Raw genomic sequence first — 18,193 nt, 5'->3', positions numbered from 1 at the left:
TTAGAAAATTTAGTTTTTAGAAATTATATTTTACGTTAAAAAACATAATTTGTATTTGTATTGTTAATAGAATATACAACATTTACAACTTTCAATGAGTTGAATGGGTATCGAAAGTATTTTATTTTTATTTTTGAAAGCTGATATAAATATTTGACAAAATAGTATTTTAATAATTTAGTTTTTAAATTTCTCAGTAGTTATTTAAAATAGTTTATTCAAATAACTAATTATTATTGCATTTTATGGAAACACATTTATTTAATATAAAAATACTATAGTCGATCATACAACATTGATTCAGAATAATTTGTTGTATGCAATGGTATATATAATATAATATATTGGTAAACTTAAATAGAATTTCTTGAACCCGTGTATATTATGTTTAGATAATTTTCACGTTTTCAATATAAATTGACTTAAATAAAAAACCAAACTTATAAAGTTATAATTATCAAATTATCTAATAGCTAAATATAATGATAGAAAGACAATATTGTCTTCGTTAGGTAGAATTAATGCATTCAAACAAAAATGTGTTTTACTTTCATTATCACAATTTCATACTACGTAATATCATATTTAAAAATCCATTAATAAATGTTTCTTCATCTGCAGTTAAGTGATATATGTGATTTATTATCAGCTGTACTATACTCATACAAAAAAATTAGTGCCCCTAACAAATGAAGAACTGGGCAGAATGCACAAACCATATATATACTCATATTAGTAATTTTACTTTTTTATTTTACTTAACTTATCCATTTATTTTAGTATAACTAATTTTAGACAATTATTCATAAGCAACTCTTTCGAAAAATATTATCACTGACTGCAGTACATTACATTAAATAATACATTTAATTGATAAGCTTGATAAGCTGATATATCACAATGTATAATAGATAGTTTTATTTAAAACGATTTTATCTACTAATATTTGAAACAATTTCGTGTTGTATAAAATACTCTGAATTTAGACATTTTTATTATTATTATATACATTATACCGCAAAGTGAAAATATATAAAATGTATACTGCAGTGTGTTCAATTTTAAATATTATGTTACTTTAATATTAACGCTGATTAAAGAAACATAAAAAAACAGTTATGCATAAAATTATTCAAAATGTAACGTTTTTATTTTTATTCGAATATATTATTACTCCTGCTATCGTGTTATAAAAAATTATAATTGTTCTAAAACAATATCAAAAATAAACTTAATTTTCTTTACAATTCCAAAATATATCATTTATTTATATTTAAAGCATTAATATGTTATGATTACGGTTTCTTAAATATCAATTGCATATTATAAAACATTATCATACACATGTACTTACAGGAAAACGAATAAAATAACAGTGTACTTAATTTCTGTTTTATTTGTTTTTACCTACCTCTCTTATTATAGGGTTTATTTTTAGAGATTGGTTTAAATGAATGATTGCGCCATTGTCACATTAACTTAATATGTATCTAATTCGTTAACACGAAATATTATGTGATGATATATTTATATGAAAATCGATTATTTAAACTGCTTTTACTAGCTATAACTCCGATAATTAAAGCAAAAATAAAATACCCCATTTCGATCACATTTTGCTCAGGTGGTGTCATAGCGGTCCCTTCGGTTTTCGATCTAAAACTTCATGAATATTTCATAAGAGCGAACCATCCCAATAGTAGTTATCTAGGGAACCGGCAATAGCAGTAATAACCGATGTGGTACATTTCTACACAATGAGAAGATTTGAATTTACCAGCAGGGGATGGTTGTAGGTACCTTTTTACAAAAAAAAAAAAAAAAATGAATAAACGATGAAACATAATACCATTATGCAGTTAAAGTACCTACCAAGAATTATACAATCGAGCAGTTGTATACAACGCTTAAAATCTATAACCAAAGAGTAGACATAATGAATACATGGTTTAAAATATTAGATTTTTGTCTCAAATTACTGGCCAAGTGAATAAGAAATAATATATTATTTTACTAACGAATTTAAAATATAAATATTTGAGATAGCGGTACTCATATTTACAAAAGATACTCAACATTATTGATGATTAACGATAATAATATTGTAAATATAATAATATCATGAGTTATTTTATTATCGTGCGGAAAAAGGAGTAATTATTATTTTTTTTTTTTATGTAAGTTATGTTTTTGTTTCTTTTGATAATAGCGTGTTTATGACTTATAATAATTAGTTAATTTTAAGAAAAAAGTTTAAACACAAGGTATTTTTTTTTTTACATTCGTTAGTAGTTTTGAATTATAAATAGGATGAAATACGTTTTTGTTTATAATTAAGTGGTAAGAAAAATTATTTATTTTTTGCTAACCTAACATTAATTTATTTTGGTCTTTGTTTTTCCTTTTTAAATACATTTTTATAAATAGTTTTTCTTGAAGTTCAAGGAGGAAATTAAATGGGTATTTTATTTTTTGCCAATTAATTATTATTATACATAATACACAACCTAGTTTTGTGTGATACCATATATTGAATTGAATACTAGGGTTTGTTTACATTTTAGAGTTATTTCGTAATTTTTAATAGTGGTAGTATAAATTATTATTATTGTTATTACTTATTTATTGTTATGTCATTTTGTGTGATACTACGTGTATGCGATTTTGAGTGACTGTATTTTCAGTCTATAGTGAGTGGCATCTAAGGTAGGTACTTGTGTCCGTATAGTTGGGACAGTGGAAGAAAAGACGGTAGTGGGGTTAGAGTTGATAGTAAGTTGTCTTAGTTAACTCAGCAACTGAGACATTGTTGTTTTCGTATACAGTTGATTCAGTGGGAATGGGAAGGAGGGTTAGAAAAGTTGGTTGAACGAGAAGTGAGCTTAATATTTGAATTAGTTTTATTTGTATTTGTTAAATTATAACTTTGAGGGGTTTTGGTCATATAAGATTTTGAAAAGTAGATGTTTCGTTAGATGGTGACAATTGAGTTGTTATTAAATGTAAAAGTTGTATAGGTAACTTGTTTGTTATATGTAGGTAGATTTTAAATGATGTATGATATAAATTATGTAATATGTATGGTATAGAATATAATAATTGTAAATGTATAGTCATTAAAATAATTAAATAATTGGCTTGTTGAAATAATAACTGATATGTAATCAGAAACAATATAAAATTACTCAATAAATACATACATGTGTTGCTCTATTAGTGGTTAGGTTAGATTAGCGATCAAACACGTTCTTACAAAAAACGTAACAGCTATTTATTATACTACATGGTTGATACATTTTTAATACAATCATACAGGTTTGTTTTTACAAAAAGTAAGTTGGCTATGACAATAATGATACGAGAACTTGAATTTTAATTTTGAAACTAATGAGATAGGTAATCAATTTCAACAATACTAATTCAGTAAAATTGCGTTCTATATTTTTGAAACGAAACAAGTATGAGACACACATTATTTTTTTTATTATTATTATTAACTTTTGGTTTGAAAATTGAACTCTGAGACTTTATTTATTTGAGGAAATTAATTTCCAATAGTCCCATAAGACACAAATTCATTATCGGCCAAAGTGAATTTTCAGAGATCGATAATAATACTTGAAAATTACTTTATTCATATTTTTAGAAAAAGTATCAGCCATTCCATTAATATTTTCTCTAAAAATTAGTTCTACATGTCTTCATATACAGAATTTTAATATCAAAATACAAATAATCGAATTAAAAATTAAAAATTTTAAAACACAATATAGTATCTACGTATTACTATATTAGCAACGTATCAAATAATATATATATCATAGTAAAAATGTTTAAAAACATTTTTTTTTGCTATTTTATTATATAATACAATTCAAAATTGGTGCAACTTTGAAGTATATTTAAGCTATTCTTAAAAAAAGGCAACCCTTATAGCCATAAAAAGTTGATTCATTAATATTTTTATTTTGGCTACCATTTTTTTTAAAGATAATTTTAATCCTCCCACTTATTAGATAAGTGGCACTATTTTAGTTATTTAGTAGGAGTGCCAAAATTTAGCAGGCCAATACTTTTTTATTGTTAGATTAGTTTTATTTCGTCATAGCAACATCATGGTTTTTATAATATATATAGATATAATGCAGGTATGAGATTGATGAGTTATTAATATAATATTATAATAAATTAAAAAATTAAAAAATTATAAGTAATAGATTAAAATCTATAAATAATAAATACAAAATAAACATTTCCTTCGTAAATTTATTATATTATATCTGCATAATATATTATATGGTTGTCCTAAAATATTTCAACTTTTATGAATCTGAAGCTATCTATATGTTAGAAAATTGCGTATTATGGCAATAAGATATAGATAAAATATAGGGGTGCCAAGATGTGCTACCTTCCAAATGACACCTATTATACAGTTATAATTTAAATACATTTTTACTGATGATTTCGAATATAATATGATAGTTACAAAAATACATTAGAGATTAAAATTCTATGAAAAAACTTCTTATGGTCATATCGTATTAAAAAAATGTATTTCAATGTTGATTCCAAAAAGTTTTTTAAGCATATATATGGATGATTGATTTATATGTATAATGTAGAAATCTAGTTAAGTCTTAAAATTATGAAAAATTATCTAAATATGTGTGTAAAATACATCAACTATATGGTATACGAATAGGTACATTCGATCGTTCAATTCGTATTCAAATGCATTTACAATCTTTGAATCAAAAATAACGAGTTTCAATAAAAGTTCGAAGTAGTTTTTGTAAAAAAAAAAATGAATAAATTTGGATACTATAAACGCTTAACTTTTTACAATATTTAATTCAAATTTATTAAAATATACTCAAGATTTTTGCTATGTATTTTTTTATTATTATTATTATTTTTAAATTTTGATTCTATATTATTATTAAGTAGTAATATACTGATTGGAACACATTTTATTTATTTATATTTAGCAATAAATCTCTCACTTATGTCGCGCATCCACATTTATGAAACATGATACTTGTCCAATGAATTAAATAATACGCCCTTTGGCCTTCAATTAAATCATTAATTATTATAATGATATTTAGTACATTATACATATATTAAATAATACTATTCGCATGTTAGCATTTGTTGGTATCTAAACAAATGGATTAGAAATCTGAATTTAATTCGGAAACAGTTCTGCAGATGAAATATACGATAAATGCTTATATACATAACACATATTGCATATGCTTGTTTTAATAACAAACAAACTATCCGGCGATTTATGGATGCATTTATATATTATTGTGTTATAATAAAACAAGAGTATAATAATTTATGTTATATCAATTGAGATACTATGAACAGTGTTTATTGTTGGTTATAATTCTCAATAAAAGTTCATTATTTTTTTTATAACAATACCTATACCTTTCCATGAACGAATAACTCTTCTGTATAATATAATATGGTAATAACCCGTAATATATCTATTGTTTAAATGTAGGTACTTATGCAAGCAGCCAGAGCATGAACATGACTTAATCAATAATAACACGGGTAGTATTACAACTATTATGACTTGTGCAAAGGTTAGGTCGTCCAAGGTAAATGGAAATCAAGCTACATAACTCAATCACCACTATGTCGATTCACCATTTATGATTATTTTTATTTTTCATTTAATAATGAATCATATTCTGATTTTTAGAATTTTCACATATTAACTTAATGGATATATTTTTTAAATTTTTTATATTGTTTTTATAACATTTATAGAATGCCCTATGGTAATACAAGCTTTTTTTTAAGTAATATCCACTTTTCTTACTATAAAACATTTAGTAGATTTTTTTTTTGAAATGTTATGTATTTAATTCAAAATTAATTTTTCAATAATTAAGATATTTATACTAAGAATAATAGTATTTTAAAATATAAATTATACTCGTATGTACTTAATATTGAATATTTGGATTTAGAATTTATAGTACTAAATAATTTTCAAAAATAATAAATTTAATGTTAGATAAACATTTTAAAAAATACAACTTTGTAATATCTGCAAAAGGTTAATGAAAGTTTTTTTTTTTAAATTTTCATAAAATTAAATAAATAAACTATTTGTCCTCTGTGGCTTATACTATTTAACGCATCTGCCATTGAAATAGTGTTTAGACAGATTATGGTGGTAAATATTAATTGAAATATATATTCATACAGATATTACATCTGCACATAATAACATGTACTCAGATGACTGAAATGACCTGATTGTAATGGATTACACATAAGAAATAAATGTTGTTGATAATGTCCAACCGTGAACACATTAAATAAACGATTTATTTTATTGGATATTTATACATCATCTAAACTGCATGCCATGAATGCTAAATTTATATTATTATAGTGTGTATGAAATACAGTTAAATTGTGGATTATTTTGCGAATGTGGAATTTATAATTTGTGAAAATCATAATAATTTATATATTGTATATTATGTATATTGCATACTGCATAGAAGCATCTAAATATTTCTTTATTATTGATTTATTTAGTATTTAAATTAAGCTTTTTTAAATGATTAATTGTTGTGTAGATTTTATTAATAATTTACATTTATACTTTAATACAACATTAGACTTTTCACTAGATTACACATTTTAAAAGCTTAATTATTATTTTTGTATTAACAATTTAAAATGAAAGTATACAAACGTAAAACCATAACAACATTCTTTTACACTTAATGTATTGTAGGAGAAACTTTTAGTGAAAAAAATATGATACACATTATTGTCATAATGTTATGTCTCTTTTGTTACGGTTACACAAGTAAAAAGGCTTGTACATTTATTTATACATTAGAGTACCTATATATAATGAGGTAAAATTTTACAGGATCCTATAATTGTATTTTCTATAAACAAACTTTTGTTAAATAATATTATGAAAGGTATTACATTTTTTAATGGTAAGAACTATAATATAAAGTATGCGTGGTTGTAAATATATATGACATAATTATTTTATTTGAACAATATGAATTATATTGATTTTTTAATGAACCTTTTAAGTATACTCGTTAGACAAAGACTAAATTTGAAGTTTGTGTATTATAATTTTGTATATATTTTACAATTTTGACTAAATTGAAAGTCAAATACTTAAATAATCAAATTATGACCTAGATATTCTATGATTTGTGAAGGAACTATAGTTTTTTTTCTTTATTTTACTCGTCTTTACAATATAGTATTGTTGTTATACTTTTTCAAACAATGATAAAACCATTCGAAAAAATAAACCTGAACGGAGTTCTGTCTGCTACAGTGTTTATAGTATTTTTTTTTTTTAATCTAAGTACTAGTAAAAATAATTTCTGACTAATAATTTTTAAAATGTATTGAATATTATACATATGAGTAATATCGCTTAAATAAAAATATTCACCGTTAAAGTCTACCTAAAATTATATATTAAATTGAAACATAAAAAAAAAAAAAATTATATCGTCATTACATTATTTTGTGGTTACAGTGAATTTCATCATAGTAATTAATTTTACTTAGAACAGAAATTTATTAATTACAATGTACGAAGTAATTTAATCGATTTAATTCAGAGTTATCCACTTTAAGTATTTTTATTTTCAGTGGTAAGTTTAAAACCTTTTTTAAGTGTACTTATGAAATAAAATTCAATCTGTAATAAGAAGTTGAATATAAATTTGTTTGTCTTTATTATTGGCTATAGTATAATATGCTGTACGGGATTTATTACTCGTAAAGGTCTGAAACATAATTGTACCCATATCAGCTATGCATATTGCATGATAACTTATCTCGATTATAGTATTTTAAAGGTGTAATATTTTTCAATCTATTTTTTAAACACATGCTTTCAATCAACATAAAATTCTCATATTACATTTGAAAGCCACCTACACACTTATGTACGTCAATTATTATATTGTCTAATCAAAACGCCGGGTAGCGTATATAAAATAATATTAGAGGTATATAGTTATATATTTCAAATAATATAAAATAACAACAGTTGTTTTTTATAGTTACTATAAATTAATCGTTTTCTAAAAAAATGGAAACATTACACCATTACACAACCGCACATTACATTTTACAAAATTCGAGAGTCTCAAACTATTCGTAATTAAAATAACGATCAATTATAAAACAAATGGATTTTATTTTCCAAAATGTCAAAAGCTTTTTTCAAAATGTTTTAAATATGTGCACACATAGCAGGCATTAAAATCAATACGGTGAAAATTATTGTACAAATCAATTGACATTTGTTCACTAGCGGTCACTTCAAAGTGACACTGTGACAGTACATGCAATTAGACGTCATTATAAACGTTGTAATTGCTTATTGACAAGACGATGGTGAAACACAAATCAATTCATTATTGTTAACATGTGAATGATGTACAACTACGTTTCTAAAACGTTGATAGGGTAAATGGAGTGCCCAAACATTTACAGAGTACAATAATAGAACCTATGCATATAATCAGTTTTCGATGCGTTGTATAATATTATTAAATTTCGATATATGTATATAATATATATATATACCTAAGACAAGTTTTAAATGTCAAACATCACGAGCAGCCAAAACTCGTTATTGCATGAACTTCGTATTTACGACAACTTACACGTCTATGTATCACGATATGATTTATAATAATTCCTCCATGTATAAAATAATAATAACAATAGATACATTATTATTTTCATTTGGCTTGTGAGCTTATTCGGTATTTTTTTTTTTTTCAGTCCCCGATTTATGGGCCTCAGACAGACGGCACAGTCGCCACGCATCGGTCGGTGGAGGGATGACAAACCAACTCGATCCTAGTAAGTAATTGTAATTTCTAGTTACCGTTATCACTACGATAATTAAAATTTATTATAGCAAGTTAATATTAAGTGAGTTATGAATATACATTCAACCTCTTAACTCTCATGTTTATCATGCATGATACCAATCATAATACTATACGTACCTATGTATAAGCTTGTCACCTACAATAAACAAAAATAAATGTTTGTTGTTTTTTATATTTAAATTATTATTGCCATATTATAATCATATTTTATTTGTTGATTATGTTCTTCATACTTAAGTTATTATAACTATAATTGTATCGATTTAAAATACTTAAGAATTCGCGTGAGCAAGAGTCTAAGTTAGGTTAAGTTAGGTCTAGTCTAACTGCTAGACTGTATAATATTATATTCTCGACTTCCCGATGTATTTTATGAAATTATCTAGTTATTAACTACAATACGTATATTATATTATAACATCGACTTTTGCATTCTTTATATTAGATAAATATACAACAGTTTACCACACATATAATATTTACTCATCTATACATTATAACTAAAAATTAACTTACTGTAACTTCATTGCTTAATGCACATAATCTTGAAATTTCGCAGCGTAGATATCATCAGGTTATGATCGTTTACAATGCGTGACAATAAACGGAAGTTAAACATTTTAGACCATGAAAAATTAAGTTATATAATATAATCGATTGCGTATAAATCTTCATCAAATTTGAAATGAAAATTGTCCATGGAGAGCAGTAGAGCACAATACTAATAATATAGTAGATTGGATTAGAGATATACACGAACGACCGATCACGAAAACAAGCCCACAAATTCCGTTTAAAAATAAAACAACAAACAATATTTTTCACTTTATCAGACTTGCAAACTGTAAAGTTAATACGATATTCGACTTATAAATTGAACAGATTTTTTATTATAGAAAACTATAACTAAAAAAAATAATAATAATAATAAATAAATAAGAGTTTCTATAACATTTTAGTGAGAACTTATGCTGATAATTTTGAAAAAATGCACCTAAAATATTGTATTTACGGGTAAAACACAGTTGCGTACGTTCGTTATCGGTGATACCTTTTTAAGCACTACGATTGTGTACGATTTTACCTGATTTTTAACTACAGGATTGCGTACGAATTATTACGCATTGTTGCCAATTTACGAGTGATCTAAAAATAATTTATAAATACTTAGCGTTTGTATATAACCGTTTAAGCATTTATTACCTACGTTTAGTTTATATCGTCAATGATATCTAATACAACGAAATTCTCAAAAACGAGTTATCGATTAATTATTGTTGTTCAGTCGGTCACCGATGGCATCAATCGTTATCATCGATGTCACAGTGCAGGTGTCTCCACCTCCCGCCAGTGAAATTCTTATAATCTACGCCCGGCCGAATGCCGATCCGTGATGTCGCGTTTTCGTTGTTATTCCGCCGTCGTTTATGAATTTGTGATCTTAGACCTTTTAACCCGAGTAAAAGGTTTGTGTTTGTGATATACGGATATATTTTCTTTAATATACACTCGGTGCGTATAATCATTTGGTGCGTTACACGGATATGTCCTTTGTACACACGCCGTCATCGCTCAACTCACATCGAAAATTTCGGAGCATGTCAGATCGTCAGAGTCGCATATTATTCTTATGAACAGGTCAGTCACATTAAAATGCCATTTTGTATTACATAATACATTGTATTAGTGCTAAAGGAAAATTATATTAGGTATATTAAATTTAGAGTGGGTAGACTCGATAAGGATTATTTATAATACCACGATACTATTTGTTTATTATAGTTTGTTTACATATTATATATATTATATAAGGAATACAGTTTATTATTACATATTATTTCATGGGTTTTTAATTGCCCGCAGTGAAGTCGTACTTACCCGAGTTTAACTCATTTTTTATCAATCATCACGCGTTAGACAAAATGTAGATCCGCCATCATACACACTTGCGGACGTACGCCTCTACGCGTATTCTATCTGTATTTACAACTGTCAATAATTCGTCAATCAATTTTTAGTTTTCACTATAGAATACTTGTATTTATGTTCACTGTAGTTTTCGCAACTATCCTAATGATAGTTATTATTTTTCTCTGCTGTAATGCACTGCCAACTAGCAATATTATATTATGTACCGCCGGAGTTAGTCTACGAATCATTTTAATTTGGTTAAGTGCTATAATACGTAAACGACCGACTGACCTACGGGTTTATGAATTTTTGCCAAAAACTCATTTTTCGGACCGAATAAAATATTATAACGAGGTGTGGCGATGATTTAATTTCGCTTTCTGCGACCACGCCGTCACGCGTGTTCGCATGACAAAAGTTTTCACACCGACAAACTTCACACCCACTCTTTACGTATTCGTACATGGCTAAAGTTACACGAACCTGCGTAGATAGGTTGTTACAACGGTAGCCGTATACTTACGACGAGTAGGTATACTATTAAATTTGACATTAATGAAAACGGTGGTACGTTGTTTATTATTATTTATTGTACATATTTTTTCCCTCTCGTCGGAATATGCTGAACTTACCGCACCGGAATCGTGTACGGTACACCACTATATACCTAATATTATATGCATATAGGCAATCTATAATATAATTATACATCTACTAATATACATAATATTTGGTACTCTACTACCATAATATATTATATATTATGTATATTTGCACAATGCGTATATGGGATTGAGCAAGGTATATACTATTTAAAAAATTATATTTTAGATACTGTTGAGAATAATAATTGAAAAAATAAATTTATAAATGAAAAAAAATTATGTACTTACTACTTTATTCGTGTGTTAACTATCAGATGTTAATATGTCTAGAAATCAAACATATTTTATAATAAATAATATTATCATTAAAAGTTGCGTTATATGTTTAAAACTACACAATATAGATACCTAGGTACCTTATTTTTATGGATACATTTAATTTAATTATCATTTTTATTAAAAACTTAATGTGGGCAAACGCCCAAGTATTATTGTTAATGTTTTTAAAATATTTAAAATATTATTTATGTACCCGAAATCTTAATTGGTGATTATTATTTAACAAAATTAATTATTGAAACCTTTAAGGTCATTGTGAAAAAAAAAAGTAAAAAAGTAAAAAGTATATATTAAATATTAATTATGTGATGTCTAAATATATAATATGTATATAAATATTATACAGAATAAAAACTATATCTTCGATTAAAATATAAATTTTTATAATTATTAGAATATGAGATACCTACTGGCTTCACCCTTTATATATATTTAACAATATATTATGGTTCATATAATACAATATGACACTATATACGAATCCTCATATATTGATTTTTCGCACCGTCAATTGTCTTGTTATACTGCATTGTTCTGGCAGCGAAGTTATAAATTATTATATATATTAAATGCGTATAAAATCATCTAGTTAATTATTATACGCACAATAAGTAAAAATTAAAAGTTAGTAAAAGTTTGAACGGTGCGTCGACATTATATACGTAGTGGGTTTGACGTATAGGATCTGTGTGGTACATGCAATTATTAATAATTTACCGTGATGTTATATTGTTGTTATTATGATAATCATTCTGGCCAAATATCTTGTTATGATATTTTCACCTTCAAATTGAAACGACTATTTTCTATTTCCGTTTTGAAATAAGTCCAGTTTAAAGAAAAAAAAGTCTCCATACATACAATACATTCAGTAAATATAAATGTGAATTGTTTTGATACATCTATGGCTATTGATAAAATAAAGGTATTATATGGTTATAATATGAACCCTTTTTTTTACAAACTCTTTTTGAACTATCTTATCATTTAAACAATTTTCATCAAACATTGCATGGTGTTTATGAAATCATTTCTTAATCAAACTTTACAAAATTCAATTACAAAAACACATATCAGCCGGAAAAATCTATTAAAACATTTAGAATATCATAGTATCTCATGACATGTTATAAGAATTTAGGTGTTAAAGGAAATATAAGACTACCACATTCAATTTTTTTCTGGCCAGCAAGTATTAGTTCACTCTTCAATACATAAACATAAAAAAAAGATTTTAACCAACCTTACACCACACCTCGATCTAACACATTTTGTTTATGCTAAAAAATATTCAGCTGAATCTTAGATTGTTGTTATAGAACTTGAATCTTGAGATGTTTTTTTTCTTTTACATACATCATGTATATAAATTTACATGCGAGCCGGAATAGAAGAGTATCGTTATTTTTGGACTGTTTTCATTTCAAGCCCGTCGCACCAATGATAAATGGTCTAGGGAAATAAAGGTTATACCATAAAGGAGGTGGCATATTGTTCCATAGGCAATACACGAGATAAAAAAAGGAATAAAAATCGGAAAAACCACAAGAAAAATAGTAAAAAAATAAAAAAAAACTGTAAGCCCCATTAGAATGTTAGTAAATGGTTGGCATTTTATTTTTAATTTAAATTCTGTGGAATTTTAACTCTTTGATCATTACTGCCACTTCCGTACCTATGCGAGTTAATAAAGTGCAAAATGTTGTTCCAAAAAACCGCCAAGGTCGTTTCATAAATTCATTTTTTTTATTCTCATATATAATGGATTATTAATGACGTACTTTTGAATTTTATCCATTAATATCACTAGGTAAACAAACTAAAAGAAAAAAAACAATAATATTTCAAGTGAACAAATTGTATACGTGCTTGGTGTACTATGTTAATGCATTATCGTAAAGAGAATAATATACCTATTGACTAAAGAAAATTTAAAATAAAATTATTGGAAACATTTATAAATGAAAACTATTTAAATTTTAAAATATTTAAAAGCTGTCTGTAAATAATAAATGCATTATGTTTGTAAACAGTGTGTTTTTTTTTTATAGATACAATGTTCTTCTAAATTGTTTTGATAGCTTTGCATTTTTAAAGTAATTATATAATCAGCATTCAAAAAATATATACAATTTGATAACATGTTAAAAAATTTAATAAGACAAGATTATAGAAAATTATATTACATATGCGAGCAAGTAAATATTATAGTACCGTACTTACATTTTTATGGTAGATTAAAAAATATTGAATTAAATATTTACAAAACTCAATTAATATTCAAAAACATTATATTAAAGCATATATTTATTAATTTATATTAAAACTTACTGAACGTAGAATTTAAAATATATGCTAAAAAAAGCAGACAAAAAAAAAATTCATACTATACTCGCGATGTGCCTCAGTCTTTGCTACATTCAAAGCATTATGACTGGGTTGATGATCTTAGAGAGCTTTAAGACTTTGTATTTTATGCGTTTTTTGTATTAAAACGTATACTAGGCATTATATTACTTTGATACAATGACCGTTGTTATTTAATACGTTGGAGTTGTATACCGTCCATGAATGGTAGTTTTTCTACGTTCATAACCCTTATTATTTTTAATATTATGACTGTAAGCTGTCAAATAAGATATTATATTTGAAAATACGATAGTAGTGTCGATTTCCATGTATAATTAAATAATCTGCAACACGCGTTTTCAGCAATGTTTAAGTAAATCGTATAGATATTTGACGTATTTTATAATATTTTTTTTATTAATAGAAGCAATTAAATAAAAAATAAAAAATCTTAAAAAAATTGACGAGTGTGATAAATATATTTGGTGAATGATAATATATATGATGTTTGTTCTTTTTGTTTTTTTTTTATGGCACCTTTAGGAACAAAAAAAAAGTTTAATATACCTACAGTTGAAAATTTCAAAGGTGATTTCAGGAACAAAATTAGATCTAGTTGATACTTTTTGGCGAGTATCGAAAATAAAAATATGCGTAGTTCTATTCAAAATAATAACGATAAAAAATTAAAGATTTCTTAGTTGGTTTTTTCATATATATATAAAAAAAAATTGTTTATTTAAAATTTAAACGCTTTAATTAATATATATATATATGTATAATATGTATTATATATATGTGTAATGTATATATTATGTTTAAAAAATATTGGTATGGTATGTAAATTTAAGGATAATAATAATAATATCTAGATATTTGAATGAATAATTCATAAATAAAGATTGATAAAAAAGTATAGTTTGTAACTAATAATATTGAAGCAATTTCAAATACGTGATTATAAAAAATAAAAATGTAGATAATCAATATTATAGAAAGATTAATATGCAATAATACAAAATTTATTTGAAATGTAACCATGGTTTTATCAAACTAAATAAGAATTACATTTTTTAATAAAAACTAACAGGAAGTTTAGAAGCACATTAATTATTCATGTCGTATTATTCATGATTGACGTTAAATTATTAAAATAATGGTTATTTAAGCTCTTAGTATATTATGTGGATACTTGAAATTCTCACAATTTTTTTTATATTACTATTTAAAACCCAAAATATATATTTTGAGTTATGTAATACCGATATTTCACATTTTCAATTTTTTTATTTATTTTTTTTTTCGTTTTCTTAAAACATTGATAAACAATTTTAACTCGGTTAAAAGCCTTTGAAAATGTAATTCAAGGTTTATCTTAAGTTTTATAAAATTATTAAACATACATAGTCAAACATTTTTGTTATGTATAATTATTTAAAGTTTACGTCTTGACAAAATTTGTACAATTTTAAATTTTTATAGCTTAAGCTTGAATATGGATTATATAATATAAATTTTTTCATAGTACATCCAAATATTTAACAATATTTTATGTTCAAATTAAGACGATCTTAGATATTGAAACAAATAATAAGAACTTAAGTCATTTTATCATAAAACAAAAGTAATTTTCGGGGAAATTCGAAATTTGAAATTTGTTATTATACTCTTAAATGTAGAAAAAATATTTATATACGATAGTATTTCCAAAATATTTATACCACGATCCTATCACAACGTTATTCTTTGTTAAGTCAGTATCGATTCATAAGTTAATAATAATATTATATGATATTATAAAATATTATAATGATATATTCTTTTTTAATTATTGATAATTTAGTAAACATTATTAGTTAGTTAACATTATTATAACAATACATAACTTAACTAACCGTATAAAACATACAGATAGTAAAATAAATTACTTTAATAGCAATATAAATATTTCATAGAATATAAATAGTAATGTAGGCTGACAGATCAGAATTGTTTTTATACTTGTATGCAATGATTTATCATTGAATTTAAATTTAACCCATACATTACAGTGACTTATTCAATGATGAAATATACACTCGACACCTACTATACAGTAGAACGGTTTCTTACTTTGCCTTTTTTTTTTTATTTATTTTTTTAAATATAAATAATTTATTTTAATATGTTATAATACATTAGCATACCAATATGATGAATCTAATAGTTTAAAATTAAATAATATAAGGAAGTGATAATATGCACACTATTATTTTGTATCTCATGATAAATATATAATTTTTATTTAATTTAATTGTACCTAATGAAAACATTAAAACTTAATGTTATAAATTATGATACATATTCACTTATCCGTAATACCTATATTTGCAAACTTATTTAAATTAGCTCTAATCTTAATGTTTTTTTTTATTTAAATAATATATTAAAACTTGAGAAATATATATTATATTATATTTATGATAAATGAAATCATAAATATGATGATAAATATCTAACTTAATTTTTAAAATAGTAATAATAATAAAATGAAAATCTCGTTAAATTAGGCATTAACTATTAAATAAGTAACTTGTGTGTTATCACTATTACCATATTATTATGTAATGTTATATGTATAAACAATGCATATTCCTTTAAATGTTTTTAAAAAAAAATGAAACTTAAAATAATTTTCGTAGGTATTTGTAGATATTTTTTATTATAATTAAGCTTAAAATACAATATAATACAAAATAATACAAAATGTATGTCTTAAGATAGCTTGTTAATATTAATTAAATAATTTTCAAAAATGTTTGTTATTTTAATTAAGAAACATGTAAATAAATTTACAGCTTCTGTAACATAACAAGTAAACTGCTCTTTCAGAAACATTTGCGATTTAAAATGATTAAAATGAGTACGAATGTATACATAGTTCGTATTATTTAATTTGTTCACCATTATCTTATGTTTGTTCAACTTCTTGTAAAAATAAAAAAAAAATCAGTTTATAATAATAATCAAAGGAAAATAATTTAAAAACAATTAATGCCAATTAACAATTAGGTGTAATATCTACTATTATTAATAGTAAAATTATATACTCGTATAATTAAATTTTACATATCAAAACTGGTTTATTATTATTATTGTTTTAATTTTATGAAGGTGCGTCTATTATTAAACCAATGAAATTACCATAAAATATCATGACTTGCGTATGATAATTAAATCATTTTTAGATGTGTTTTTCCCAAATGATTAAATAATTGTAAATTAATTATAATTAATTTAGAATTTAACTAAACAAATGTTATTGTTATTGTGATTATTTGAAAAAAAATATATATAAAAATAATTATATATTATAATATGGTATTGATGATTCAGGAGGCAAAATTTTAGAAGCCTATTAATTTTTTTCGTAAATTTTCAACATATCATACTATATTAGTTATTCGTAAATATAAAATTCTTAAAAAAAAAAAAAAACATTTAAAGCGCATTGAAAATCAAATGAATGACGTATTTTGTACTGAATGCATTATTATTAACATTAAATGAGTAAAACAAGTTTGAAAGTGGTACATTTTTATAAAATATACCTATGTAGTTTTAAATAATATCAACTGAATTTAATTGTTTTATTTCTTATGAGATGACTGATGAATATAAAACGATTTAAATCCTTTCGAAAATATCAATGAGATTCTCATAAAATATCTCTAGGTTCATAAACCACAAAATATCAAACGACCCTAACTATTTTTTCGCGTATAATATAGGAGGTTTAAGACCTCCTTGTGAAATGGTTATTGACATAAATCCCTCTTATACACTTTATTCGATTTACTACGAGCGGTTAGAAAAACATGGTATAGTAAGTTATCCGGTTAACTGAGACTAAATAGGAGGATTGTGTAAAAAATAAATATATAGTATATATATATAGCACTTCCGCTAATAAGTCAAATAAGACAAATGACAAGCAGTGAATCAAAAAAAAAAAAAAAAAAAAGAGAGAAAGGAAATAAATTGTCCAGCGAAGAAAATGCATGAACACAAATACGTATT

General features: G+C 24.4%; 1 protein-coding gene across 1 annotated transcript in view; it reads left to right on the top strand.

Moving 5' to 3' along the window:
- The window catches only part of LOC114118990 (zwei Ig domain protein zig-8-like), a 221,587-nt gene that overhangs the window by 49,398 nt on the left and 153,996 nt on the right, over nucleotides 1-18,193 (top strand). The window contains exon 3 of the mRNA XM_050202814.1: nucleotides 8,818-8,898. Within this exon, the coding sequence (XP_050058771.1) occupies nucleotides 8,818-8,898 (81 nt within the window). The remainder of the gene's footprint in view (nucleotides 1-8,817; nucleotides 8,899-18,193) is intronic.

The sequence above is a fragment of the Aphis gossypii genome, chromosome 3 (assembly GCF_020184175.1).
Source record: "Aphis gossypii isolate Hap1 chromosome 3, ASM2018417v2, whole genome shotgun sequence".
Taxonomy (NCBI): domain Eukaryota; kingdom Metazoa; phylum Arthropoda; class Insecta; order Hemiptera; family Aphididae; genus Aphis; species Aphis gossypii.
The sequence above is the reverse complement of the archived record's forward strand: the minus strand, read 5'-3'. Positions and strand labels throughout refer to the sequence as shown.